Source organism: Giraffa tippelskirchi, chromosome 7 (genome assembly GCF_054371585.1).
Source record: "Giraffa tippelskirchi isolate mGirTip1 chromosome 7, T2T-mGirTip1v1.2.pri, whole genome shotgun sequence".
Lineage (NCBI taxonomy): Eukaryota > Metazoa > Chordata > Mammalia > Artiodactyla > Giraffidae > Giraffa > Giraffa tippelskirchi.
Genome location: NC_137281.1, coordinates 49,249,628 through 49,277,227, shown reverse-complemented (window position 1 = coordinate 49,277,227; position 27,600 = coordinate 49,249,628). Strand labels below are relative to the sequence as shown.

Here is a 27,600-nt window from a genome sequence, read left to right as displayed (position 1 = left end):
GGGGCATCTAAAGAGGCTGTGGGGTGGGGTGGGGGGCACATCATGCCTGATAAGCAGGGTGTTGGTTCCCAGATGGAGGGAGCTGGCCCCGGACAGGGAGCTGGCAGGTAAACCAGGAGCAGATTCTGAAGACAGGAGGAGGGGCGGGGCCGTGGGGGGTTGTGAGCCTGGGATGGGATGGAAGAAGCCCCTCAACCCGCAGGGAGCCGGCTTCTCTCTACTGAAACCAGGCAATGGGCCCCCAAGACGCGGGACGGCCACACCATGGATGACGACTTCTGTAATAAAAAGGAACAGACCACCGAAATGCCCGCCAACCTGGTGAGCCTCCAGGGAGCCGTGCTGAGCGGGAACAGTCCCAGAGGGTTACAGGCTGTGATGGCATTTACGTAACATGCCTGGAACAGCAGAACGTGGAAATGGAGAACAGATCAGTGGCTGGCGGGGCTGGGCATCTGGGGCAGGAGGGAGGGGGTGTGCTTATCAGGGAGCGTCCCTCGGGAGGCTGAGGGTGGGACCGCTGCCTGTCCCTGCAGTGGAGAAGCCGATGCTGGTGATAACACTCCGGAGAACAGAACGCACACTCCCGTGCGAGTCCAGGTCCCGCTGGGGAAGCTTGCACAACAGAGGCAAGTTGTCCTGCTACTTCCTTCATGTGACCTTGGCTCTGGTTTTGTAAGATGCTACCTTTGGGGAAACTGAGCCAGGGGTATACAGGCTCTCCGGGTATTGTTTCTTATTTCTGCATGTGAATCTAGAAGCACCTCATCATAAAAAGTTAAACCAAAAGTCAGATCACATCTGTCCTTGACTTGAAGCCCTCCTGGCTCCCTTCTTACTCTGAATGAGAGCCCAAGTCCCTTAGGGGCCCAGCCACGTGGCCCCCATTGCTGACCCTCAGTCACACCAGGCACTCTCCTGCCTCAGGCAGGGCCTTTGCAAAGCTGTTCCCTGTGTCTGAAACCCAGTCCCCCAGACCACTACGTGGCTCCTTCCACAGCTTAGATGTCTCCTCTTTGTGTTGTGTTGGGGACAGTGCAGGCCTTGGAGTTACCAAGTGCTGTTCAGGGCAGGGACAGTCTTGGGGGGCCAGAAGCGTAACACCTGAATCAGTGGTACTCAGATGAGGGCTCTACTGGAGGTGGTCCAGGGGAGGGTCTGCCTCTGCCTGGGAAGGGGGGCTGGGAAGAGTCCGGGGGTAGGGGCAGACTCTTGGCTGGAAAGGAGGCAGGGACTTGGGGAGGAGCAGAGGGCATTTTGGGGTAAGAGGGGAACTCACGGACATGACAGAGTAAACTCCAGGAGCTGGTGATGGACAGGGAGGCCTGGTGTGCTGCAGCTCATGGGGTCACAAAGAGTCAGACACGACTCAGTGACTGAACTGACTGACTTCCTGGAACACTCTTCCTGCAGATATCTATCTCCATGGCTAGCTTTCTTGTTTCCTTCAAGTCTTTGTACAATGTCCCTTCTCAATGGGGCCAGCCTATAGAAAGTTCTAACTCTGGCCACGCTCTCCCTCCCTGTCCCCTTCTCCTGTTTGTCCTTCTGGTACCTCCTACCAACTGACACGTCAGTATGGATATTGAGTCTGTCTTCCCCAACCAGAATGTCACCTTTTAAAAAAAAAAGTCTACAGAGGGGAGAGAATATTGTAATGAACCCCCCGTACTCTTTTTTTTTTTAATGCATTTATTTGGCTGCATTGGGTCTTTGTTGCAGCACATGGGATCCTGGTTGTGCCCTGTGGGATCTCTTTTGTACGGTGCATGGACCCTCTAGCTGTGGCACTAGACCAGAGCTCTGTGGACCTTCCAGGGCGGGCGGGCTCAGTCATTGCAGCTCACAGGCTGAGTTGGCCCGCAGCATGTGTGATCTTAGATCCCTGACCCAGGGATCAAACCTGTGTCCTCAACATTGCAAGGCTGGTTCTTAACCACTGGACCACTAGGTAAGTCCCCAGAATGTCATCTTCTTAAGGGCAGGGGTGTTTACCTGTTCTGTTGGCTGTTGTATCTCAGGTACAATGCCTAGCAATAGTAGGTGCCTAATAAGTGTTTATTAGATGGATAGATGGTTGACTGGATGATTGGATAGATGGATGGAAGGATTGATGGACGGTTGGATGGGCAGATGGATGGACAGTCAGATAGACAGGTGGAAGGGTGGGTGGATGGAGGCAGGGTTGGTCAGGTGGTTATGCGGATGTGAGGCATAACATGTGAGAAGCTAAGCTGGCCCAAATCACATGGCTCTCAGATGTCCCACGGAGGGGTCAGGAAGGATTTTGTGCAGAGCGGTTGAGTGTGGTATTCTGGAAAGTTGGCTCCGGCTCAGGCATGGTTGGGCTGAGGTGAGGAGGGCTGTGTGCCCAGAAACTGGTGGGAGACTCTCTCCCTGGGAGGCAGGAGGAGGTGAGCGGGCACCACAGGAGTAGGAGGGGTAGCCCGGGAGAGCGTCGGGCAGTCGGTGGTCTGAGATCAGCCTGCTCCCACTACTGGCTCCCAGGGACCCCCAGACGGCCTCGTCCCTGACCCTGGGCCTGAGCTGCATTCCCCCAGCATCACCACCCACACGCCCTGCAGCCTGGCAGTTGGGGGGAAGCGGGCTCACCTCTGGAAACAGTGCATTCCTCCCTGCAGACCCCTTCCCTGCCCCTGGCCAGACAAGGGAGTCAGCTGGCCCAGAGGCTTCCCTTGAGCGAGGGGCAGGGCTCACACCTTCCGGAAGGTCCCATTCAGCCACAGGAGCAGCATAAGTTGGGCCTGCCCGCCTCTGGCCAGCTCCAGTCTCCCTGGGACGCTCTTCTTCCAGCTGCACCTGCCCCACCCAGGTGTGTCTCTCAAGGCTCTGAGTGCCATTAGCAACAGACTCCGGTTTGCTTTCCTGCTTAATTTTCTTAATACTCATTGACTTATTTGGCGGCATCAGTCCTTAGCTGTGGCATGCAGGATCTTTGTGGCATCCTGCTGTATCTTTCATTGCGGCACACGGATTCTCTAGCTGTGACGCACGGGCTCAGTTGCTCCGCAGCACGTGGGATCTTAGTTCCCTGAACCAGGGATCGAACCCACGTCCCCTGCACTGCAAGGCAGATTGTTAACCACTGGCCCACCAGGAAGTCCCAGACTCTGGCTTTTCTTTTTTCCAGAGACATCACGCCCCACCTGGGCCATCCAGACATGGCCATGAGCCACCCTTTCTGTGCCTCAGTTTCTCCATCTGTGTAATGGGGCCCAACATTTCCTGCCCACCCCACCCCTCAGAGCTAAGGCGTAATGGGCTGACACCCACTGGATGTCATGGGTGTGGGGCCTGGTGCTCAGTAGGTGCAGTCAACATATACCTGTGACCAGTGAAAGACATTTTAGTCCCAAGTCTCCTGGGAGACTTCTGCTGGGACCCTTCAGGGATAGACTGGCTCCTGGCTCAGAAAGTGTGCCTAGTTTCAGCTGAATTCGGACACTCTTCAGCTCTGGCAGCCCCCGGGTCTTGAACTGGGGGCTTTCTGGTTCTCTTTGTGGCATTGGGAGTGGGCTTTCTTCTGTTTCTTGCTTTAGCAAATGCATTCATGACATCCATGTGTCAGGCCTGGGCTGGACTGCACAAATGCAAACTTTGGAATCCTCATGACCACCATGTGCTGTGGGTGTGACTCTCAGCACCCCTTTTGCAGATGAAAACGCTCAGGCTCAGAGGCGTTCAGAAGCATGCACAAGGTCACCCAGCTTGGAGGAACCCAGATAGTCACTCCCTTCGTCCACATAACTGCTCCAGTCTCCTGAGAAAACAGCAATGCTCTCCTCTTTCCCAGACATGGGGGAGTGATTTCCATGCCTGCTGCAGGGGAACCAGGCTGGGTGAGTTCTGTCCCCTTCTGGTCCTCTTAACCTCCGTTTCCCCATCTATAAAATGGGCTGGTCATGCCCCTTGGCTGGCCCTCCTGGCAGAACTGTGGCGAAGCTCTAAGAGGTGACTCTGTGCACACACTTTGCAGGTCATTCAGGGGGACCCTTATGACTGTTTCTGTCCCCTTGGGTGGCTGCAGCGAGCCCTCTCCTGGCCAGATATGCAGCCAGGGACAAAAACCTTCTTTTTTTTTTTTTTTTCTGAGCCCCGGACCTTGTGTCCTCAAGGCTGGATGAGCCTCCCTACCCTGCCTCCAGCTCCTGAGACGTGGGAACACCTTTCGGCACTCGGCTGGGGTAAGAGTGGGATTGAGACCCCCGGCTGGAACTCCAACTGAGCGGCGACCCCCCCTCCCCGCGGGCGCCGCAGCCGGAGCGCCCCTAATTGCTGCCACAGATGTGGCAGCCACCAGCCTCTCCCGCGCGATCTGCCGTGTCGTGTGAGCTTAATTAGCCCCTGATTACTCATTTACTGGGTGCTGTGTGTATTCCATATCTAATAACTTTCCAATTACGCCTGGTCTGCCCCGCACGTTTAATAACCCGTTCGTTGTCTGCTTGTCAGGGACTGTGCATTCAGCAGCTCCATCTCCCCCTGACCCGGAGCTTTATCGTCCCCTTTCCTGAAGTATTTGGAGTTCTCTGCTCACCATTATGGAGCTATTACAGGGAATTAAGGGGCATAAAATACTGGTCTTAGGCCTCTGAGGCACCAGCTTGCAGCATAGGACAACAAGCCCCCCCAGAGAGGCTTGAGCGCATCTTTGTGAGTGGGCTCTCATGGAGGGGCAGGAAATGGGGGGAGGGTTCTCATGGTAGGGCTGGCCTGTGTGCCCTTATTCCCTCCCAGACACGCGGCTCCAGGCCTGTGACCCACAGGTCCCCAGCCGGTGGCAGGGTCTCCCACCAGCTGGGCTGTGCCCACCCACCCTCGAGCCAAGGCAGGCCCCCAGCCACTCCTGTTTGCAGGGGAGGTGGCTCTTCTCCCCTGACTTGGGCCTCCTGCCCATGTCTGATTGTTCCTCGAGGCCAAGGGCAGGAGATGCTGTGTCCGTGGGCACCGTGAGAAGCTGGTGTCGCCTCGTCCCTCTCCTGCAGCTCAGTTCTGCCTCCCCTCCCAGCCTTGCTCTTGAGATAGACCAGCCACAGCCCACCCGCTCACCCACAGTCTGGGCTGCCGTGTGTCTGCCGGGCAAGTGTGAGTCAGGCCCTGCCGAAGTGCAGTCAGGACCTCCTGGTGCCAGCGCTGTGGGGGCTCTGACCATGACCAGCTGGGTGAGCTTGGGCAGCCGACTTGACTTCTCTGTGCCTCAGTTTCCTCTCCACAATGTAGGCATTAAGGTAGGGCTGTTGAGAGAATGACATTGGCTACCGACAGCAGGTACTCAGTGGACACATGGCACAGGGCAACTGCTCTGTGAATCTAGGCTAGGGCATTACTGGCCCATTTCCCCGAGACATAAGCTGAAGTCCGAGCAGTCGTGACTTGTCTGTTACTCTTAGTTACGGCTGCAGGCAGGCAGCACTCAGGATTCAGGCCCATGTTTGCTTTATTCAAGACTGGCAAGGCTGGCTTCCTGAAGTGTATGTTGAGCCTATTTGGAGGAAAGAGAAGATTCAGGATGATCAGGAAAAATGGGGGTCCCACACCCCAGATCCTACCCCATGACTTCAGGGACTCCAGGACTGCCTCAGGCTCCGTGCCCGCAGCGGGCGAGGGGACCTAGAAGCAGCCCTGCCAACTGAGGCCGAAAGTGCCCAGAGGCCAGCTGGGGCCCCCCAAGGCCAAGGCTGTGACACCTTCTCCAGCACACACCCTTCCAGGCTCTGTGGGACCCCCTGGCCCGGGCACCCCTTTGGCTCTTGTTCCCGATGCTTATGTGGTTAGGTCATAAGATAAGCGACCATTTCTTGAGCACCTACTATGTGCTTTAGCAGAAAGAACTCATCTCCTGCACCTTGCCTCTGGAAGTCAGACATTCACTGCATTGTTAATCCATTCTACAGAAGGGGAAACTGAGGCCCAGAGAGGTTAAATCACTTTGCCAGAATCTCCCAGCTGGAAACAAGTGGAGAGAACTCAGAACCCAGTGCCTAACCCCGTTGCTCTGCAGGAAGCTGGAGAGGTGGAGTCTGGCTGGGTGCCCGGGGGGAGAGGGAAGCAGGCCCTGGGAACAATCAGTTGGCAGGGCTGCTGGAGAGGGAAGTCCTGGCCTCTCGTCCAGTGGCCTCTGGGCTGCTGTGGGCCCTCAAACTGGACCTGCCTTTTTTAAAAAAAATACATGATTTACAGTCTACCACGTGGGCAAGTCTGAGAAACATTATGCCGAGTGAAAGAAGCCAGACTCAGAGGGCTACATGGTGGAGGATCCCGTCTGTGCACTGTCCAGAAAAAGCACACCTGTGAAGACGGACGGAGACGAGAAGCTACCAGGGTGATGGAGACGTTCTAGATGGATGCTGCTGGTGGTCACGCAAGTCTATGATTATACTCAAAGCCCCCGAATTGTATACTTTCCATGGGTGAATAGAATGGTATATGGATTTCATCTCAATGAAACAATTCTACAGAACAATAGAGCAGGAGTTCCCAGACTTGGGGATCTTGAGGACTAATACGATCAATCAAATAACCTCGGTGCTGACAACCCTGCTACATGGTTTTCCCTTCTGCAGCCATGATGCTGTATCTGCTCTCTGCCCACCCCATCCTCACCCCCCGCCCCCGGCCACCTCCATCCCTACCTGCGAATTTACCTGGAATTGGTGCTCTCCAGAAATCACTTAGCTCCCCAGAGAAAGTGTAACAAGGCAAGATCTCATTAGGATATTCAGTGGTGGGCTGCAGATCCCTTTTATGGTAAAGAACCCTGGAAATTTCCACACACCCCCCCTTTTTTTCCTTTCCCCATTAACTAATGCTTTAAATGTGGTGGCCCTGGTCCAGGGAAATAAAGGGGACAATAAAGTTTATCCTGCTTGCTCCACAGGGCCCCATGGACTCTCTGGGATGCTGCCAATTTCCAGGGTCCCCAGGGCAGGGAGCAATGTATGTCCCAGGCCCCCCTCCCAATAGCACATTAAGTCAGGCCGTGAGATTGGAACTCTTGGCTCTGGTAGTGAGAAGGCACAGTGAATGTGTTGGTTCAAGGGTCTGCTTTTTATTAGCCAGGAATTGTAAATTTGGCCTTGAAGGGTGAGGAAAGGCTGCTCTCTGCCTCCCTGCGATGGTCTGGCTGAGAACCTTTGGGAACCTTCGCCTCCCCCTCCTATGATGCTAGAATGAGATAACGCATACTCCCGCCCACATGTGTCTGGCAGCTTCGCCCAGCAATTAACAGTGACTGAGCCCCCTTGGCGTCCCAGGCAGCTGCTGACAGACCCCAGAGAAGGGGGTGAAATCCTTGTGGTGGGGACAGCTGGACCTGAGGAGGGAGGGTGTCTGGCACATGATGGTGCTGGGGAGCGTGTGTTTCTGGGCCGGGCCCTCTTCTAGAGCTTTCGGGTTGTCTTAGTTATCCACTGCTATGGAACAGAGGACTACACATAAGCAGCTCGAAGCAGCATGTCTACCACTGCACGCTCAGCAGGGGCCCCCGCTGCAGGTCAGGGTGTTGGCGGGACTGGACGGGGAAAGAACCTGCCTCCAAGTTCATCACTGAATTCCTTTGTCTGTGAACTGAGGGTTGCTATGAACATTTAGAGGCAAGCTTTCATGTGGACGTCTGCTTTTGTCTCTCCGGGATACCTGCCTAGGAGTGGAGTTGCTGGGTCCTGTGATGACTCTGTGTCTCTGGGTCTTGACGAACTGCCAGGCTGTCTCCAAAGCAGCTGCATGAGTTTGCAGCCCCACCAGCAGCGTGTGAGGGTTTGTGTAGTATTTCAACACTTAATAATCACGCGGGTGTCGCTTTTAAAGATGGATTCCCCGCTTCCTCTTGAAAGATCAGGCCTGGTGGGATGGAGCCAGCTTCCCTCCACGTGGTGCCGGGTGGACTGGTGCTGTCTTCCTCCCCCGCCCCCTAGTCTCACCTACCCAGTAACTCATTAATTGTTTACCTTCCTGGGGCAGAGATGTGCGTTTGAATCTCTTGTCCTTCTTGTCCCCGCTCCCTTTCCAAACCTGCTTCCTTTGAAGGTCTAGTTCAGGACAGTTCCACCTGCTCCAGGAAGTCTGCCTGGATTTTCCCAGCCCTTGGGGAGTCCCCCTCTTCTCCAACTCCTGCAATCTTTGTCATCTGCACCCCCGCCCACCCGGAAGTATTCTCTTCTGCCATCTGCTGCTCTCTGCTTAAAAGCTATGTCCCCGGTTGTTTTGGAACAGCCAAGTCTTCTCCCAACTGCTAGGGTTCAAATCCAGGCACCTCCAACTACTGCGGGAGTTTGGACAAGCCACTTGTCCCCTCGCGTCTCCATGTTTTCTTCCCTGAAAGATTAACTGTAGCACATAATAGGTGCTCAGTCACGGCATCCTCATGTCCCATCTGGGGAGCCATGAGGCATCCCCAGCTGCCTCCCCCCAGCAGGACCCTGGTCCCCAAGCTCCAGGAGGAGGAGCAGGCGGGCCTCAACCCTTTCTCCTTTCCACCAGCGCGCAGCAGAGTCAAGGCCAGGACACAGTGCCAGCCCGCCCCCAGGGGCTTGGAGAACACTGCCCAATTTGACCTGGTGCCACCCCGTAGACAGTCCCCAGGGCTGGCTAGACCAGTCATCCTGTGACTAATGGGGACACAGCAGCCCTGCGTCTGGCAGAGTTTCCCCAAGTGGTGATGGCAAGGTTTGCCAGAGCATCGAAAACCCTATGGAGTGGGGTCTACAGGGGCTCCAGGCTCCCTGCTGTGCAGTGGGCCCCCAGCCCTAAGGAGGCCAGTGAGTGAATGAAGTGTACCGGGGCCAGGCGCCACCCCCTCCTGGCTCCAGCCTAAGCTGCCAGCACCCCTGTGGGATTTGTGGGGGCCGCGGTCAGGGCAGCGTCACCATATGGATCCCATAAATTAAAGCGCTCCCGGAAACAAATGGTAAATGTACCCGTCTCTCGCGTGTGGGGCTGGTGGAGCCTGAATGGAGCACCATCCATCTCTCTCAGGCACTTTGCTTTTATAGCCCTAATCCTTGGAAAAACGGGATCAACGCGAAGTTGTTCTCTGACAGCCGTGAGGTCCCAGAGCTTGTAATCAGGGAGTGGGGGGTCACCAGGCCCCTTGACCAGCCCCCAGGGAGCTGCCGGGGTTTCAGGCCTAGGAGCCCAGGATGTAAACCTGTGTCAACCCTGCCTCGGCAGCTCTGTGACCTCAGGCTCCCGCCGCCCCTCTCTGAGCCCCAGGCCCCCACGGCCCTGTGGACCGGGGGCAGAGCGACCGGCCGGAATGGTGGGTGCTGGGATGGGGCAGGGGCAGAGAGGCAGTATCTAATGAGTATGGAGTTTCCCTTTGGGCTGATGAGAAAGTTCTGGAAATGAATCTGGGGGATGGTTTCACACATGTCTGGACTTCACGCCACCGAGTTGTATCCTTAAAATGGTCTAGATGGTAAATTTTATGTTATGTAACCCAGTCCAGTGTTCTTGCCTGGGAAATCCCATGGACAGAGGAGCCTGGTGGGCTACAGTCCCTGGCGTCGCAGAGAGTCGCACCCGACTTAGCAAGTAAACAACAAACAGCAACGACATATTTTACTATACAATATTTTTTAAAAACACAGGACAAGGGTAGGGGATAGGATGACTACCCTGCAGGGAGAACTGAAGATTAGCTAGGTTAGTCATACAAGTGCGACCAGCTTGCTGGTAGTTGTCACAGAGGCCCGTGCAGAGTAGAGGGGCCCAGGTGGCAGTGGGTCCTGGGATGGATCCCCAGCACCTGTGGGTCAGCCTGGTGTCCCTGGGCAGCATTTGCTGGATGAGGAAGTCACTCTCTCTGGCTCCCACAGCCAGCCACATCAGATTCCTGATGGCAACGCCAGGCCACCATGGGCGAGGGGCAGTACCCAGCACCCTGGGGTTCCTCCAAGCAGATGTGGCCAAGACTCACCACGTCCCCCTCCTGTCCTTCCAGGTCACGTCTGCATCTCTCGAGACATCGACAGCCATCCACCCTCCCACCCGGGAGCCTGAGCATCGGCCGGGCGCCCCAGCAGAGGGCCTGCTCAGGGGCCCCAGGACCGGCCAGGAGCAGGGGTCAGCCCGGTGTCAGCAGAGCAGCCTGGAAGGGGCCGGACCGGACCTCACGGGCACAGGTAGGTGCCAGCATTTCACCATCTCTGACTACTGGAGTGGATCAGGTGGCTCCTGGAAGGGAGAAGCCTCCCCAGAAGTTGGGGTGCAGATTCCCACCCCAGGGTCACCACATTTTAGTGAGGAGCCAAGAGGCTGGGTCTCCCTGACTCTAGTTTGATCATTTCCCCCATCTCATTGTCAATTCACAAACAGCCTTTGTTGGTTTTTTTTTTCTTTTATCTCTACATTCCATTGTGTTCACTCATTCATTTAAAAAAATAGCATAATGGGTCTATCTCCCTGAGCCACCAAACCCTGCCCTAGAACTCTCCATCTACCTGGATGCCCTGTCCCCCCAGAGCAACCCACCAGGATCCCATTTGCTCTTCCGTCGCACCTGTGTTTGCCTGGCACCCCGTGGCCCGGTGTCCGGGGTGTGAGCCTTGTCTCCAGGGCCCCGCGCATCCCTGCAAGGCCGCCTGTTGTCACAGCTGCCGTCGCGCTCCATTTCACATCATGTGCCGTGTGACGTCCAGCTGTCTGGTGCAGGGGCTTGCCCACCCTCCTGCTGCGGGGGCACACTGCTCGCGTCCAGGCACGTGGCTGTCTGTGTAGCCTCATTTGGGACAGAGGGAACGAGGGGGTCTGGCCACAGGAGGTGCTGCCTGGCATTTTCCGGCATGGGCGTTCACTCCCACCCCCTCCAGCCACCAAGACCCTGTCCCCGCCATCCCTACCCCGTTGGACACGTCACTTTCCCCAGTAATGGAGAGGCTGGCCCTTCGTTGGTTGTTAGGCCTGTGAGCGTGGAGTCCTGAGGCGTTTGTCGTGCGGCACGTGGGCCTGGAATGGGAGCGGTGAATGGACACCTGCGTTCTTACCTAGGGAGGGCCGTGGAGCAGCCCCTTAGGCCAAGACCCCGCAGGGTGGCTCCCTGGGTGTGTTCTGCCCCTAAGAGGACCAACGCTTGACAGCCCCCAGCCCAGCCTTCCCTGTTGGTGGGCCACTTCAGGGGCAGCTGGTGGAAAACACTGTTTGTCAGTGAGCGGGGGAGTCGGCTAGTGGTGCTGGGGTCCTGGGAGTCCATCTCCAGGACGCCCCTGGTACCCACCTCTTGCTCTCTGCAGTGTGGACTCAGCAAGGGAAGGGGCTGGCTGACAGGGGCTGATGAGCCATCAGCCCTGCAAGGGGTGTCCAGGCTCTTGGCAGAGTGGGGCAGGGTGTCCAGCAGCAAAGGGGACTGCAAGTGGTGGGCGAGGATGCCTGGGACAGGTGTCTCCTTGCACTGAGCCTCAGTGTTCTCATCTGAGGAATGGGCGGGAAGGCCAGTGGAAGTGCGTGGCTCACCAGCCAGTGTGAGAATGGAACTCGGCAGGTCGACTGCAGTCCTGGCACCCCCTCCCCTGAGAGCCTGGCGTCCTGACTGGTGTCAGGGCTGTTGGTTGTAACTCCTACTCACTCAGCTGGCACCTCCTCCAGGCAGCCCAGAGCATCCCTGAGGCTGCTGTCCCAGCCCACCCTCAGTTCTGGGTGATAAGCTGCACAGCCGTGACCCTCAAGGACCTCCCTGCCCTGCTGGGCGCACACGAGGCCCTGCCCCCCTGCCCTGGGGCCTCTGGGGCAGGGCAGGGGCACAAGACCCACGCCGGCCAGCTGCTCCCCTGTCAGGCGGCAGCCCTGCCAGCGGCCGGGGGGATGGGGGACACGCAGCTCACAGCTGGAGACCCGCCAGGCAGAGCCAGCCCGCAGGCAGCCCCTCCCGGGGAGGCCGCTGCTTGGAAACTTGACAGTGACTAATGGTTTATTACACACCTGCCACCTCACATCGGGCGGTGTGCACGGCCCCCCAGGTCCAGCTGTGCACTGCCAGCTGGGCAGCCGGGTGGGCGCGGGGGGCGCGAGCCTACAGACACATGGACACGCCGCGTGGGGAAGCGTGGGGGGCACGCACAGACCTGGCAGGCACACCAGGCATGAGGGTGCATGTGCAATACACACAGGCACATGCACACACAGCCCCATTGCGCCCCCCACCCCCGGAGCTCTGAGCCCCTCCCCATCTCCCCACTGTCTCTCCAGCTCCCTCTGTGGTGGTGGGCAGGGGCCTATCTCAGAGGGCCGGGTGGCTATGGGCAGGTCGGGCGGTGGGGGAGGCTGCGTCCCTTGCCTTGTGGGGAGGCAACTGTCCACTATTGGTCTCTGAGCCCCAGTTCCCTGCATGTGTGTGGACAGCGGCCCTGGCCAGGGCGAGAAGCCGTCACACCATCACCGCCCTGGTGCTGGGCTGTGAGGCTAGAGGCCATGCGCCCTGGGGACATGCATGGCCCAGCCGCCTGCATCCCTTCCAGACTCGGGGGAGCTGTGTGGTTGTCAGGCACTGCATCTGGAAGGCCCGCCTGGCGGGTGCTTGCTGGCTGGCTGCTGGAGAACAGGTCTGGGGCTGCAGGGGCAGCAGGGACCCCAGGGCTGGGCTTCTTCCTAGCAGGCAAGGCATGAAACTTGGGCTGCCCAAGCCCAGGGGAGAAGGACGCTGTCCCAACCTCATGGCGAGGTGGCTGTTCCAGAAGGTGGCGAGCCCTCCAGGCCCAGCTCCTTCCAATGTTCTTAAGCCTTAAGTTAAAGGAAAGTCCATCTCTCATGCGCCACTTGCAGGCGGCATAGAATCCAGCCAAGGACACTCCAAATCCATCAGCAGCCGCCGGGACAGGCGTTCCCGAGCAGTGGTCTCTGTGCGGGCGAGGAGCAGCACTGTCTGGTGACAGGTGTGGGAGTGGCTGGAGTCTAGGCCCAGCGTCCCTCCACACAGCTTCCGCCAGACTCAGAACCTGCCAGAGCTGCTGAGCAGGCGTGAGGTTGTAACAGCGAAGCCTCCCTGGCTACTGTGCAAGGTAGAGTCAGGGACCTGTGAGGAGCCCCCAGGGGCCCCCAGGGCTGCCCGCCATGCGGCTCCAGGGCCACCCCTCTGGGCACGGGCTCCCTGCATGGCCTCGGGGCTGCCTTGTCGCCCAGCTGAGCGGTGGCCCTGTGTTCTGCCCGTGGGCCCTTGGGCGTCCTCTCTGAGCTCTGGAGCGGCATCTAAAGTGGCAGATAGCGTCTTCGTTGGTAGACGTGGTTGAAGCCGCAGACCCCACTGATGGGTTTGAGGGGGGGACACCGAAAGCCTGAGCAAGGTGGACTCCCCCCCATGGCTGTGCGACCTGTTGTCATTCAGTCACTCAGTCACTCAGCCGTGTCCAGCTCTGTGCAACCCGCTGACTGCAGCACACTGGGCTTCGCAGTGAACTATCTCCCAGAGTTTGTTCAAACTCACATCCATCGAGTCAGTGATGCCATCCAACCATCTCATCCTCTGCCGCCCCCTTCTTCTCTTGCCCTCAATCTTTCCCAGCATCGGTCTTTTCCAGTGAGTCAGCTCTTCGCATAAGGTGGCCAAAGTATTGGAGCTTAAACTTCAGCATCAGTTTTTCCAGTGAATATTCAGGGTTGATTTCCCTTAGGATTGACTGATTTGATCTTCTTGCAGCCTCTCAAGGAACTCTCAAGAGTCTTCTCCAACACCACAGTTCAAAACCATCAGTTCTTTGGCACTCAGCCTTCTTTATGGTCCAGCTCTCACATCTGTACATGACTACTGGAAAAACTGTAGTTTTGACTATACGGATCTTTGTTGGCAAAGCAATGTCTCTGCTTTTTAAAATGCTGTCTAGGTTTGTCTCCTGGGCTCCTGCCTTTTCTCCAGTCATGTCAGGGTGCTGGGGTCCGCCAGCCCTGACAGGGTGGTCTGCAGGCTCCTGTCCTAACAGACCCCTGCAGCCCTGCTCCCACCCAGAAAGCCTCCGTTTTCATGTGTGCATTTCCCTGGCTTCGGGGGACCCCTGGTCCAGTAGAGAGGGGAGGGCAGGAACAGGTCTGGCCGGTGGAGTAGGAGCGTCTGTAGGAGACACAGTGCATCCTCTGTCTCCAGCCCAGGCCGGTCCAGGGCACCTCCGTTCACCTACTCTGGTCCCACAGCGGGAGTTTGGGAAGAGTTTGGGGTTGGTGTCTACTGCTGCCGTAGTGGCTTAAGAAAAATACATTTTTGTGCTGTGCTTCAGTCATATCCGACTCTTTGTGACCCCATGGACTATAGCCCGCCAGGCTCCTCTGTCCCTGGGGATTTTCCAGGCAAGAATACTGGAGTGGGTTGCCATGCCCTCCTCCAGGGGAATCTTCCCAACCCAGGGATGGAACCCCGTTCTCCCGCATTGCAAGTGGATTCTTTACTGTCTGAGCCACCAGGGAAGCCCTGGGCTTAAATTCAATCAGTATTTGTTGGGTGTGGACCTCTCTTAAGCGTTTGGGTCTGGCCTGGCACTTCCTAGATCCACATACTGCCTCTGCCCCTTCCAAGCTCCTGGTACCAGGCACAACTTCTCTGTGCCCCAGCTCCCCCCCACCGCGAGTGGTGTGAGACCCCAGGTGACCTACATCTGTTGCCAAGCGCCACGCCTGACGCTCAGGGATGCGGGAGCTGGCCCAGGTCCTGTGGGGAGAGCAATCTGGTGCCCGCCAGGGTCCTGGTCCTGCTGCGGCTCTTGTCGCTCCTTCGTTGGGCAAATGGACTCCCGGCTGGCGGGGTCGGGGCTCCGCGGCCAGGAAGGCAAGGCCTCCGCTTGGGTACTTGGCTCAGGCCCCAAGACATCTTTGGCAGCCCTCGCCTGGAGCGAGTGCTGGTGCTGAGTGCTCTGGCGAGCGGCAGGGGTGGATCCTGTTCCCTGCGGCCAAGCGGCAGCTGCTTGGAGGGCAGGGGGGCCGGGCTTGGCTGCAGCACCCCAGCGCCCGCCCCAGCTCTGTGGGGAGACGCTCTGCGCCATGGCAGTGTGTCCCTGCTCCCACCGACTGTTCTCTTTGTTCACCTCCAGCTGAGCTGAGATCCAAAGTCTGTTTTCTCTCCAACTAGAGAATGTTTATCTTCTCGGGAACTTACTGTTCCCTGGGGAGCACAAAGCTTGCAAGTCGAGGCAGGAGGCTAGGCGGAGAAGCCCAGGCAGCCCAGAGGCTCTGAGCTTTTAGGTAACCTTTCCCCAGGAGCCTCTGAGTGTTTAGTGGAGGGCTCGCGGGGCTGGGCCTCAGGCCTCTCCCCGCTCGCCAGGCTCTGGTGGCTTTCAGCTGGTCCCTTGGCCAGGGTGTGACTCTGTGGGTCCTTGTCACTGATTCAGATTTCCATGACAGGGAAAAGAAAGGAGGACTTGGGCAATTTAATGAAACCATGAACTGAGCATTGCCTTCACCAAAGTTCAAAATGGCACAAAGATAAAAGCAACTCTTTAGACCTGGCAAAACTGCTGTCAAGTGGGTCTGTTTGCCCCCAAATCTGTTTTCCTTCCAAGTAAGTTTGTGACCAAGATTTCAGGGTAGAAAAAAGGAGATCCAGCTGAGCCGTAGAAATGGCCATTCTGAGGCCCAGGGTGGGGTGTCCCGGGGCAGTATTGGGGACCCCAAGGAGCTAAAAACCAGCACAGACCACCCCTCCAAGGGCTACTGCACTTGGGGCCCGCCTGCCTGCCATCCTGGCCGTGGCCTCCACCCATTCACCACCCTGCTTTTACCAAGACTGGGTTTAAGCTGGTAGGTAAGCTGGCACTCGAGGAACCTTGGCTCACCGTGTGGGTGCAACAGGCTAGAAGGGCACTATGTGTAAGACTCCCCCTGCGTCCACAGCAACTCTCACCCATGACCTTCTAGTCTAGAAGAAAAGCCATTTGAAAAGCCGACATCTCTCCTGCAGACCTTTGCTCATGTCTCCACGGTGGCTGCCTGTTCTGACATCTGTCTCTACCTCTAGGCTGCCGTTCCTGTGAGTGCATTTGTTCACAAGTGTTTGCTGAGCACCTATTGTGTGTCAAAGACTGTGTTAGGTAGCATATGTGATGCCAGGCGGGGACAGGTTCCATGAAGCATAATAGGGTAGAAGAACACAGAGGTGAAGCTTGTGACTGTAGGCGGGCTGGTCCCAGAAGGCCCTGCTGAGGAGATGACGCTGGGCAGAGTCCCAGGCCACAGGAAGCCCAAGGGCACAGGCCCCGAGGCCACCCACTCTCCCGCTCCATGAAGGCAGGAAACACATCTTACTGTCCTCTTTATGGCTCCAGCACCTGGCCCAGTGCTCAGTAGGTGCTCAATGTTTGTTGAGTGAAAACAAGTTTCAAGTTGGCTGGTGCTGGGGACCTGACAAGGGGAAGGTAAAGAGGAAGTCAGATTCTTGTAGACATTGAGAGCGTGCGTTTATCCAAGCTTCCTGGCCCCAGGGTCGATGTTCCAAGCAGGTCCTCATTCCATTCCAGAACTTTTCTTCCCTCTCCAGGGCTTTGCTCTGAAATACAGAATTCCAGCGACCACAGGCTGTTTGCTTTCCCCTGAGGTCTCCTAGTACAGTCATGTGGGGGACAAGGATACTTCATGGTCACCTGTGAGAGATTGGTCCTTTCTCCTCCTTGGACTTGGCTGACTCTAGGCAGGGGCTGTGAGCTCTCTGGATCAAACATGCAGTTGTTGTTCAGTCGCTCAGTCGTGTCTGGCTCTTTGCGGCCCCATGGGCTGCAGCACGCCAGGCTTCCCTGTCCTTCACCATCTCCCAGAGCTTGCTCAAACTCATGTCCATTAAGTCGGTGATGCCATCCTACCATCTCATCCTCTGTCATACCCTTCTGCTCCTGCCTTCAATCTTGCCCACACAGAGAAGAGCATTAATTGAGCAACTGTTGAATGTCAGGTGCTGTGCGTCTGGGAACAGTTGTCTTCCTGGCTGTGTTATTTTCCTGTGGCTGCTGTAACAGACATCCTTGAACTTGGCAGCTCCATCACCTTACAGTCTGGACATCAGAGATCAGAGGTCTGACCCAGGTCTCACTGGGCTAGAATCAAGGTGTCACAAGCCTGGTTCCTTCTGGAGGCTCCGGGGAAGAATGTGTCCTTGCGTTTCTGCTTCTGGAGGTGCCTGCCTTCCTTGGCTTGTGGCCCCACGTCCCTCCAACCTCTTACTTCTGTCATCACATCTCCTGCCCCACTGCGCTCTTACAGGGACCCTTGTGATTGCACTGGGCCTGCCTGGGTCATCGAGACTGAGCTCCCGTCTCAGGGTCAGCAGCCTACTAAGATCTCCCAGGTCCCTTTTGTCCTGTAAAGTGACATGTTCTCAGGTGTTGGGGACGAGGACTTGGCTGTCTTTGAGGACCACTCTTTGACCTCCACACCAGTCCCTGTTGCTGGTTGAACTGGCCACGTGCAGCCCATGGGGCGTGGGGGCCATGCCCACAACTGAAGAACAGGCTGGCTGGAGAGGACCGCATGGGGACGTAGCTGACTCTGCACAACTTGGCTGGGGGTAGCCCCTCTGGCCTGGTGGCTGTGCTACGGGGGGGTACCTGGCACAGCAGGTGTGTGCTAGGTCACCCCAGGGCAGTTCCCTCCCTGGAACGGAAGCGTGATGCTAGAACCTTTCTCCCGGGGATGTGGCATGAAGGTGACCTCAGTTACTAACCACTGTGTTTAGGATGGGGCCGGGGGTGTTCCCACGCCATCCTACCTGGGAGGGGCTGGATTCTCACCCATACCAGGAGTTTCTGGGTGCAGCTTGGTGTTTGCCCAGGAGGTGACTGTAAACATGGCCTAAGCCACAGTCCTCGGGGTGCCCCCAGCCACGGTCCCCCAGCCTTCTGCCCACCTTGGGCACAGGGAAGGGATTGACCCCAGAGACCTGATAAGGCTCTGCCCCCTCAGCCTCCCACCCCCACCCACCCCGAGCAAGCAGCTTGTGGCACACCGGGTGACCCTCTGGGCCCAGCCGGCCCCCTAAGGCAGCGGAGTCATGACCTCTCCCCGCAACAGATGTCCAACCCTTCTTTCTCCAAACACACCAAGATGGGCTCTAACACGGCCAGCATAGAGAATCCAGAAGGGCTCTAGGGAGGAGACAGCGCTTGAATTGGGCATCTGGACCTTGTAGGGAGGAGACCCCGGGAGCTGAGACCCCGATGACAGTAAGCTCCTCCCCTTCCCCTCCATCCTTCCTTCCTTCCTGCCACAAGTCTCTTGCCAGAGCTTCTCTGTAGGTCCCCGGGACCGCAGCCCAGGGTGGGGCTCCCCTGGAGCCCCTCGGAGCCCTGCACAAAGACTGTGCCCTTCCTCCCACCTGAGCTGAGTCGTCCTTGTCCCTTTCTCTCCAGGAATGCCTGGGGACGGGGGCGGCTCCTGCTGCCTGGAGGACACCACAGAGCTCCGGGGATCAGGGCCCAGCACAGGGCCTGGCACGTAGCAGGTGCTCAGTGGAGACGGCTGAGTGAGGGTGTGAATGAGCGAGGGCAGCCTCGGTGGGGCTGTGACCCCCTCGGAGTCTGGGAGCTGCTCCGCTGCCCAGGGCAGAGGTCTCCGTGTGCCAGTAATCCCTCGACCCCTGGGTCCTGTGGGAGTTGAACCGCGAGGGGAAGGCAGGAAGTGGCCACCACCCTCCAGAGCGCGGCTCCTGTCTGCAGCAGCTGGGGCGTGAGCTGGCGGGGGGAGGCTGGGGGCCGGGGGAGGGCCGCCGCGTGGTTGATCCATGCCTCGCTGGGCAGCCCTGGCTTGCCGCCCTTGACCTCTCCGCTGGCATCTCAGGACTCTGCTCCGGACGGAGCCGGTCTGCAGACGCTGGGCAGGCTTCCTCTGCTCCCGCTGCCGCCTTGTCGCCCCGCCCCCTCGGCCCCCCTCGCCCCAGGCCGAAGGGAGCTGCCCCTTGGGGGTCAGGCCGGGGGCCCAGGGGCAGGGAGATCCAGCTCCCATGGACCAGAAGAGACCCACGTGGCCGGCGCTCCTGCCGGGTGAGTCCCCGGGACGGCCCCACCTGGGAAGGGGGTTTCTGGGTCGGTGCCCAGACTCACAGGACAGAAGGTTGAGATGGGGGAGCCGACGCTGAGCTGGGAATCGGTGAGGGGTGTGCGTGCTAGCTACAGGGACACTGTTGTGTGTGTGTGTGTGTGGAACACAGCATGACCCCGGGGGCAGATGGAGAGTCCCCAGGGGCTGGCCCGGTGGCCCCAGTCTGAGCCGGGGCCCAGGGGCAGGAGTTGGGATTGTAAGGGGGCGCAGCAGCACTCCCTGGCGTGGCAGCAAGCACCGCAGCCCTGGGTCCCCCGGCCCATCCCCTCTGTCCCCACCGCAGTAGCTTCTCTTCCCAGCGTGCCGTCACGGGGCCCAGGCTGGCACTGGGCCTGGCATTGGGTGCCCGAGGGTGTGCACAGGTGAGCCTGCTGTCCTCCCAGCTGTTGCAGGTGAAGCGCAGAGCCGAGTGGCTCAGAGAGGCACCGACTCCTACCACCCCTTCCTGCAGAGGGGAAACCGAGGCTCAGAGGAGGGCACGTCCCTGCCAGGGGGCTCTTCTGGGCCTGCTCCAGGCACCCAGCGCCCCCGCCCCCTGCCCTGGGAGGACAAGCTGCCTCACCATCTATCATCACAGGTGCCCTGTGACCTGGCACCTGCTTGTCCTGGCAGGACTAGGGCTGTCCCCGGCCTGGCGGAGGGTGTAGAACTCGGTGGCTCATCTGCCAAGCCCCTTCCTGCTTCTGGAAGTGAGAGGAAAATATGGCAGGAGGACTGGAAGAGGGGCCAGGCAGACCCGGGAGCGGAGGAGCAGGTGGAAGGGCCGGGGCAGCCTCTGAGGAGGTGCCGGCGGGACCACAGGAGTGCTCGGAGCTCCCCGTCCCACACCAGGGGGGACGCACAGACTCCTCCCATCCCTCCTCCCGTCACGACCGCTTCTTGGCTCCTAGGACAGCAGGCAGGGCCCTGGGTTGGGAGGTGGGAGGCGTGGACTTTAGTCCTGACTCCCACTTCCCACCTTGGATTTAGTCTGACCACAGAGTAAACGCACTGACGAAGGGAGCACACCCCCTCTGCCCATCCATAGGCTGGGTGACTGTGAGGTAGTAAGCTCCCCATCCTCGGTGGTGTGCAAGCAGGAACCTCCAACCTAATGGACAGGTCATGGAGGAGCAGAGATCAGATGGGAGAGTCTTCCTACCACATCTCAGATTCCAGGTCCCACCTCCTTCATGTGCCCCATCTGTGCAGCAAGGACCTACTTCATACGGAGGCTCTTTGGCACCCTTGGCAGGTTCACCAAATCCTGTGCACCCTGCGTGCAGGTGCCCTTCTTCCCCCATGTTCCAGGTGAGCAGGCCGGGGTACAGAGGGCCAGGAGACTAGCCAGTGGTCCCCAGGCCTGTCAGTTGAGTGGCAGAACTGGAATGAAAGTGTGGCACAGAGCTTGGGTCCTGGCCCACCACGCACGATAAGGTGTGTCCTCAATTACAGGAAGTCCACCCCCATTTAGGAAAATGATTTCTGAGCTTTGAGAAGTCCAGAAGGTTCGCCGGGGTCGCTGCGGGACTTTGGCTGGGAAGACCTGGCTGGGAGACCCCAGGTCCTCTGCCAGGCTGGGGACAGCCCCAGTCCTGCCTGGACAGGCAGGTGCCAAGCCACAAGTGGTGATGTCTGGCAGGACAGCTTGTTCTCCCAGGGGGCAGGGCGCTGGGCGCCTGGAGAAGGCCCTGGCCCAGCCTGCCTCGTGGGTGCTGGGAGGGCAGCCAGGGGCCACTGGGGGCTTTGATCCCATCAGGAGGGCACAGCCTGCCCAGACTCCAGCCCCTTCCTCATACCCTTGGCAGCCAGAGGGGCCACATTTGCCTCAGGTCCTGCCTCCGACACTGCCTAGTACCCAGCATCTGCACTTCCTGGGATTCCCAGACCAGAACATCCCTGAACAGAGGAATGGAGCTGTGCCCTGAGGGCAGTGTGCCCCTTCCTCCAGGTGCAGCTTTGCTCCGCCTCCTGCAGGAAGCCTTCAGTGATTGCTCTGTCCTCAATATTATGTCTTTTTCTCAGCTCCAGAGTGGGAAGGGATCTCGCTTGACTTCACTCAGTTCTAAACCAGGGCATGTGTGAGAAAACAGGTGGCACTGTTACCTCTTAAGTGAGGACATTAGCTGAAAACCTGGACTGTCCCAGGCAAGCGGGGACATAGAGTAGCCTAGCTTATACCACAATTGTTGGCTGTTTGGGTACTGACTTCTCTGGTTCTCTTTCTTGTCAAATAAGACAGACAAAAATGGAAAGCGGACAGAAGGGAAGGGAAAGAGTCAAAAGCACAGGCTCTTGTGTTGCTGCTTTTCAGCGGAGCCTCAGCTTTCTCATCTGCGAAGTGGGCATGCTGGTGGCGTCTGCCACACAGGGTCGCCTTGGGGTTAAATGAGGCTGCATGCACAGCACTTGTTGTCATGCTGTCCTTGTTCCAGCACTACGCTGTGTCAGACAGGGCCTCCGACATCCTGCTTGCTGCCTGGCAGAGGGTCTGCACACAGTAGGTGCTCAGTAACATTTCTAGAAGGATGGATGGATGGAGAGTGGAGGATGAATGGATGGATGAATGGATAGAGGGTGGAGGGTGGATGGATGGATGGATAGTGGAGGGTGGATGGACAGCAGAGGATGGATGGGTGGGTGGATGCTTGACTGAATGAAGAATGAATGAATGCTGGGTCTCCTCTCTTCCCAGGCAGCATGGAGACCCCAGCCCACAGGAAGCAGACAGCCCAGGGCAAGAATGACTGCTTTAGTCCCTAAGGTCCTCTAAGGTCACCCATCACCATGGCAGGACCACACGCTCTCTGCATCTCCTTCATAAAACACAGGCCCTGGCTGCCCACCAGGCCTCCCTCCTTCCCTTTGATTTTTGTCAGGACAGATGGACAGGTCAAGTGGATTTCAGATCAGTTGCTCCCTACCCTCTCTCCCTGGGGGTTGTGGCTGTCTGTCTGCCTGTCTGTGTGTCTCAATACACGTGTCTGTGTCTGTTGGTGTGTGTGTAGGGGGTTTTTGACATGCGTGGTTCCGTGTGCATGTTCATGTGCGTGTGTGCGCACACCCAGAAGTTTCAGTGGGCTGAGGGAATTAGTGTGCAGACAGTGGCTTTGGCAGGCGGCCAGGCCCACTGTCCCTGGAGGCTGTAAGGGGCCTGGATGTGACATGTGTCTGACCTGCTGGTTTGGTGGGGGCCATGGAGGAGAGTGTCCCTGAGGCCAGCTTTTGGGACCCCAGCCCCCTCCTTCAGGGCTGCCCACTGCTGCCTCAGCCTCTGTGGGGTGGGGACAGACGAGTGACTGAGGGCCAGCCTCCCTGCCCCTTCTCTGGTGACAGTGGCACCTCACCCTCCCCGAGGGGGGCCGGGAGACCATTCCAGGCATCCCCCTCTCCCACAGATGTGGGGTGACAAGTGGGGCTCTAGACCTGGCTGGCCTGGGTTCAGATCCCTGGGCGTGGCTCCGGCCCCTCCCCCGCGTCCCCCCCCCCTCCCCGGGAAGCAGAGCCCTGGGCGATGGCTGACCGCACAGTCTCAGGAGCCAGACCTCGCAGGCCAGTCTGAGCCCATCTCCCCGTCCGTGCAGTGGGCACAGCTGAGGACGTCCGTCTTCCCTAGCGAGGGGGAGGCCGGGCTGCTGAGGCCCACCCTGGCCCCCAGAGGCTGGTCCGGGGTGAGTGCAGTGCTGGGTGGGCTGGTCTGGCCGCCTTGCGGCTCCCCGATGGCAGGCTTGGGCACAGAGGGAGCTTGTGGCCTGGCGGTGTGGGGCGGTGGTTCCGCTCCCCCACCCGCCTGCCCTCTTGCCCGCCGGCCGTGTGGTCCCGGCAGGGGACACGTGAACACAGCCTGGCTCTGTTCTCGGAGCTGTGGGAGGCGGGCTGTCACCGCGGGAGCCAGGAGCTGGAGGTGAGCCCAGGAGTGGGGGAGGGTGACGGATGTCTGCGCCTTCCTTCACCCTCAGCGCCCGGCCCTGCCAAGCCACAGGTGCCCCCGCGGCTCGGAGGGGAAGGACTGGGGCTGGGTGAGGCAGGGAGGGGGGTCCTCTAGGGGAAGAGGTGTCCAGGGCGACACAGGTTGGTCAGCATGGCCGCCGTCACCAGAGCTGCGGATCCTGCGGGGCTTCTGAACTGCTCCTGCTGTTGTTCAGGCTGTGCACTGCGCACTCTCAGGGGGTCCTCTGGACAGACTTGCGCAGTGCACTGTGGCCTAGGGCCTCCCACCCTCTTCTCCACCAACCACGTCTTGATCTTCGGTTCTGGAGCTCTGGTTGTCTTTGATCAGGAGCCTGGCATGCTGGTGGGGAGGGGCATGTGAAAGACCGTGGGTGACAGGGCACTCACCTCTTGTGGGCGGCATGTGGTTTGGGGGGTTTCAAGAAGTCGTGTCTGTCCCTCAGAGGTCTGAGTGACGTCTGTGTGTTCTGAGTGTCCCATGCATCCCATTCCCCACGGGCATCCGTGCGACGTCAGCACCCCATGGGTTCCGTGGCTCCTGCCCCTACCCTGCCCCACCCCACCTCCTAGCCTGCCTTGCCAATATATAATGTCTCAACTTGAGGGCCCACTATGGGCTGCTGGCCAAACAGAACCTGGAAAGAGAGACACTGACCGAAGAGAGATTCACTAGCTGTGTGGCCTCGGGCAAGTCACCTAACCTCTCTGTGTCTTTATTTCCTCATCTCAAAAGCAGAGCTCATAGGCTGGATTGTAGGGTTGTGGATAGATTAAATGAGGTGACAAGCACTTAGGGACGGGACAGCGTGTAGAAAATGCCAGTTGCTTCCTCACTCCGTGTGCCCTGGGTAGAAGCTGCCAGCTTTGTTCTCTGCTCTGACACCCGGAGGTCCTGGCAGTTAGGAGGCTGGGGTTCACCTCCCTTGTCCCCCAGGAGTGGCTGGCACCAGGCTTGGCGTGGGGTGAGCCCTGGATTCATAAAAGCTGCAGGGCCGCAGGGGGTGGCCTCCCTCTCTCCCTCTCTGGGAGCCGGGGTAGGGGGGCAGGCTTGAGCCCCCATCACCCCAGCCCCTTTGCCCATGCCGGCCCCACCTTCCCAGCATAAGGAAACCACAGGCTCGGCGCTGCCGCTCAGCCTTATCTCAAGGCCTTCTGCAGACAGCCCTGTCCCCAGGAAAGGGGCTTATTGGCCTGGTCATCTGTGCCCCAGCCGACTTGGGAACACATGGTCAGGCAGCAGGGAGCTCGGAGTGGGGCAGGGGCCACACTCACGCTGGTCTCACGCGGCCCCCTTCTTCCTCCATGGGCCCTCTGGTGTCTTAGGAAGGACCAGAGCCCCAGGCTCCCTTCCCAGGCTCCATGACACTCAGGCCTCACCAGCCCCTTCCCCAGCCCACGGACCCAGTACCCTCCACGGGGCCACCGTCTGCTTGGGTTGGGGCCACCGTCTGCTTGGGTTGGGGCCACCGTCCGCTTGGGCTGGCCTCCCAGGCTTATCTGGAGAGTGAGTGTGCATGGGAGGGTCGAAGTTGGGAAGCCCATTTCAGGGCGATGAGCCATGGGAAGCCACCCAGCCTCCCTGATGCCCTGCTCATGGCCAGGGGACCCGGTTCTCCCCATTACACGAACAACAACTCACGAGTGTTGGGCACTTGCTGCACAGGGCCTTCCCACCCAGTCCACGCCTCCTGGGCACCCCAGCCCTGCCAGCCTTGGTGGCAAAGGGGCTTATTTTCCAAACCCAAAGATAGGCCTTCAGGCAGGTATTTGGCCTTGGGAAGGCAAAACGTGATTTCCAGAATATTCTGGTGGATTATAAGGACTGCAGAACTGGCCAGGAAATTCTAACATGGATAGTCGCTATCTCCCTGAATGATAGCAGGAAGTCATAGGTAGAGACCTTGTCTTCAGGGATCTTAGAGTCCAGCTGGGCACCCCAAAGGTTAAGGGCACACATCGGAGAATTCTGGGAGGGCTTCCTGGAGGAAGAGAGAGCACGTCATGACTTGAAGGATTCCAAGATGCAAAAGAAGGTGGTTGGGGTCTTACTGGAGACAGAAGGAGACTGTTCCCTCGGGAAGGGGTGGTGCACCAGGGCCTCATCTGTATTGGGGGGAGGTTGAATCCTCCATCTCCTCCCTGAGTCCCAGAGTCAGCCCCTTGTTTCTGCAGATGAGGAAACTGAAGCCTGGGTAGCCACTGGTCAAGGTCACAGGCAAGACAGAGGTAAAGGAATTCTGCTCTCTCCTGCCCAGGTGCCCCCACCTCCAAGCCCCCCCCACCATGATCGGGTTTGCTGTTGAGTCTCAGACATTTGGTCTGTGCTCTGTTGGATGGTGGTGGCTTGAAATCCTGACATAAACCCATTTAACAAATCGGCTCCCTTTGGTGTGGCCGCAAATCTGATTGGATCCAACTAGCACTCACTGGGTGGGAGGGGGGTCAGCCCCCATTCGTCATCCAGCCTCACAACCAGCTCTCCCCAGCTCCTCCCCGGGGGACGTGCTGTCCTGCCCAGGTGGGAGGCACTCTTTCCCATCTTTGCATTTCATCTGGGGACCGGTGAGTTTTTGGGTGGGCGTGGGAGCCTGCTGGTAAACTCTTGGCAATGCCTGTTAATTTAAACTTTTTGCATTGAGATAGAATTCACAGAACATAAAACTGGCCATTTTATAGTGACTAATGCATTTGGTCCATTCTCGATGTTGCACGGCCATCACCTCTTACCAGTTCATTGCCCCCAAAGGAACCCTTGTGCTGTTCAGTGATTCTCATTCCTCCTGCCCCTGACCCCCTGGCAGCCATTAGCCTTCTTTCTGCTGCTATGGATTTGCCTCTTCTGGGTTTTTCACGTACATGGACTCAGATGATGTGCGGTCTTTTGTGTCTGGCTTTCCTCGCTGAGCTTGTTTTCAAGGTATGTCCACATTGTAGCTGTATCAGAGAACTCCATTCTGCTGCTATGGATTTGCCTCTTCTGGGTTTTTCACGTACATGGACTCAGATGATGTGCGGTCTTTTGTGTCTGGCTTTCCTCGCTGAGCTTGTTTTCAAGGTATGTCCACATTGTAGCTGTATCAGAGAACTCCATCCCTTTTTATGGCTCAGTAATATTCTACTGCCTGGCTGTGCCACATTTTACGTATTCATTCTTCTGCTGATGGACACTTGGGTTGTCTCCACATTTGGGCTGTTATGATGAACGCTGTTGTGAATGTTTGTTCACAAGCCTGACTTGGAACACCTGTTTTCAGTTCTTTGGGTATACAGTCGGCCCTTGAAAAGCACAGGGGTTAGGGGTGCCAACACTCCACGTGGCTGAAAATCCTCTTGTAAGTTATAGTCGGCCCTCTGCACCCACAGTCCCCCCCACATCTAAGGATTCACCAACCACAGATCCTACAGTACTGTCCTATTTACTATTTTAAAAAAACCTGTGCATAAGTGGACCCGTGCCATTCAAACCTGTGTTGTTCAAGGGTCAGGTGTATACCTAGGAGTGGAATCTGCTAGGTCACACTATGAATTTAATTTTATTTCGTAAACGTGTATATTGCAGTTTCATATTCACGACGCCTCCAAGAGGAAGGCAGTGTCAGCCCCATTTACAGATGAGGAAACTGAGGCTCGGCAGTTAGCCAGGATTCGAACCAGGCAGTTGGACCCTGGCAGTTCCCACTAATGCAGAACTGAGGCTGGCAGCTCCCTCTGGCCCTTGCGATGGTGACCTCATCTCAGGTCACCCAGAACGCCGGCCCAGTCCAGGACAGCTGTCCCTCCTCACCCTCCTGAGAAGCTTCTGGGTGAACCGGAGGCGGGCGTGTATGTTTGTGGAGAGAGAAGTCACTGAGAATGAGAACCGAGCACCTCTCCGGGTCGGCTCCCCCTCCTGACAGCAGCCTGGTATCACTGTGCTGACCTGGGGGCTGGCCCCGTGTGCCCCCGTCTCCCCGCCTGTCACGGGGTACCGAGGGCCTCATCGGCGGCTGAGGCACCCACGCCAGCAGTGCAGGCCCTCAGTCCGCTCGGCCCCCAGCCCCCTGGGCTTCTTTGGAGCCCCTGCTGCTTCCGGTGCCCTCTCCTGCGAGCGGCAGGCTCGTCCATCCCCTGGGTGTCAATCACGTGGCCCCGGCCCCGGCGGCTGCCCCCGGAAGCGTGGTTATCTCCTAGCCACACACCGCCACAGGCCAGGGCACAGGCAGCCCCGATGGCTTATCTCCCAGCCTGCAGTCCCTCCCCAGTCCCTCAGAGTCCGGCTTTATCTCACAGTTCCGGGCCCTTCCTTTACCCACAAGCAGGAGGGATGGGGGCTGGAGCCTTGGTGGTCCTGGACCCTCGGGACTGGCCCCCGCCGGGAGCATTCATGTCCTACAGGACATGTGGTGACCCTGAAATCTTCCGGACACAGACTCCATCTCTGCAGTATGGGTAACTGAGTAAAACCTCTCCCAGTCTCACAGCCTGGAGGGACCCCGGGCCAGACGGCCAGCCCCTCGATCCCGGTGACAGAGGCCTGGACACCCCGGGGGCCCTGCTCAGGGGGCTTTCGGCTGGTGCCCGGGCAGGGGAGCCCATGGCGGACCCTGGGTGAGCTGAAAGGATGGAGTAGGCCTGGGACAGAGCCGGTCAAAGTGCTTCCGAGTAGAAGTTCTAGAA

At 58.3% G+C, this 27,600-nt stretch overlaps 1 protein-coding gene across 2 annotated transcripts in view; it reads left to right on the top strand.

Annotated features, from left to right (window-relative positions):
• GSE1 (Gse1 coiled-coil protein) overlaps positions 1–27,600 on the top strand; it is a 395,186-nt gene that overhangs the window by 135,856 nt on the left and 231,730 nt on the right. For both annotated transcript variants that reach the window (XM_081511539.1, XM_081511538.1), the window contains exon 2: positions 9,962–10,142. In XM_081511539.1, the coding sequence (XP_081367665.1) occupies positions 9,962–10,142 (181 nt within the window). The remainder of the gene's footprint in view (positions 1–9,961; positions 10,143–27,600) is intronic.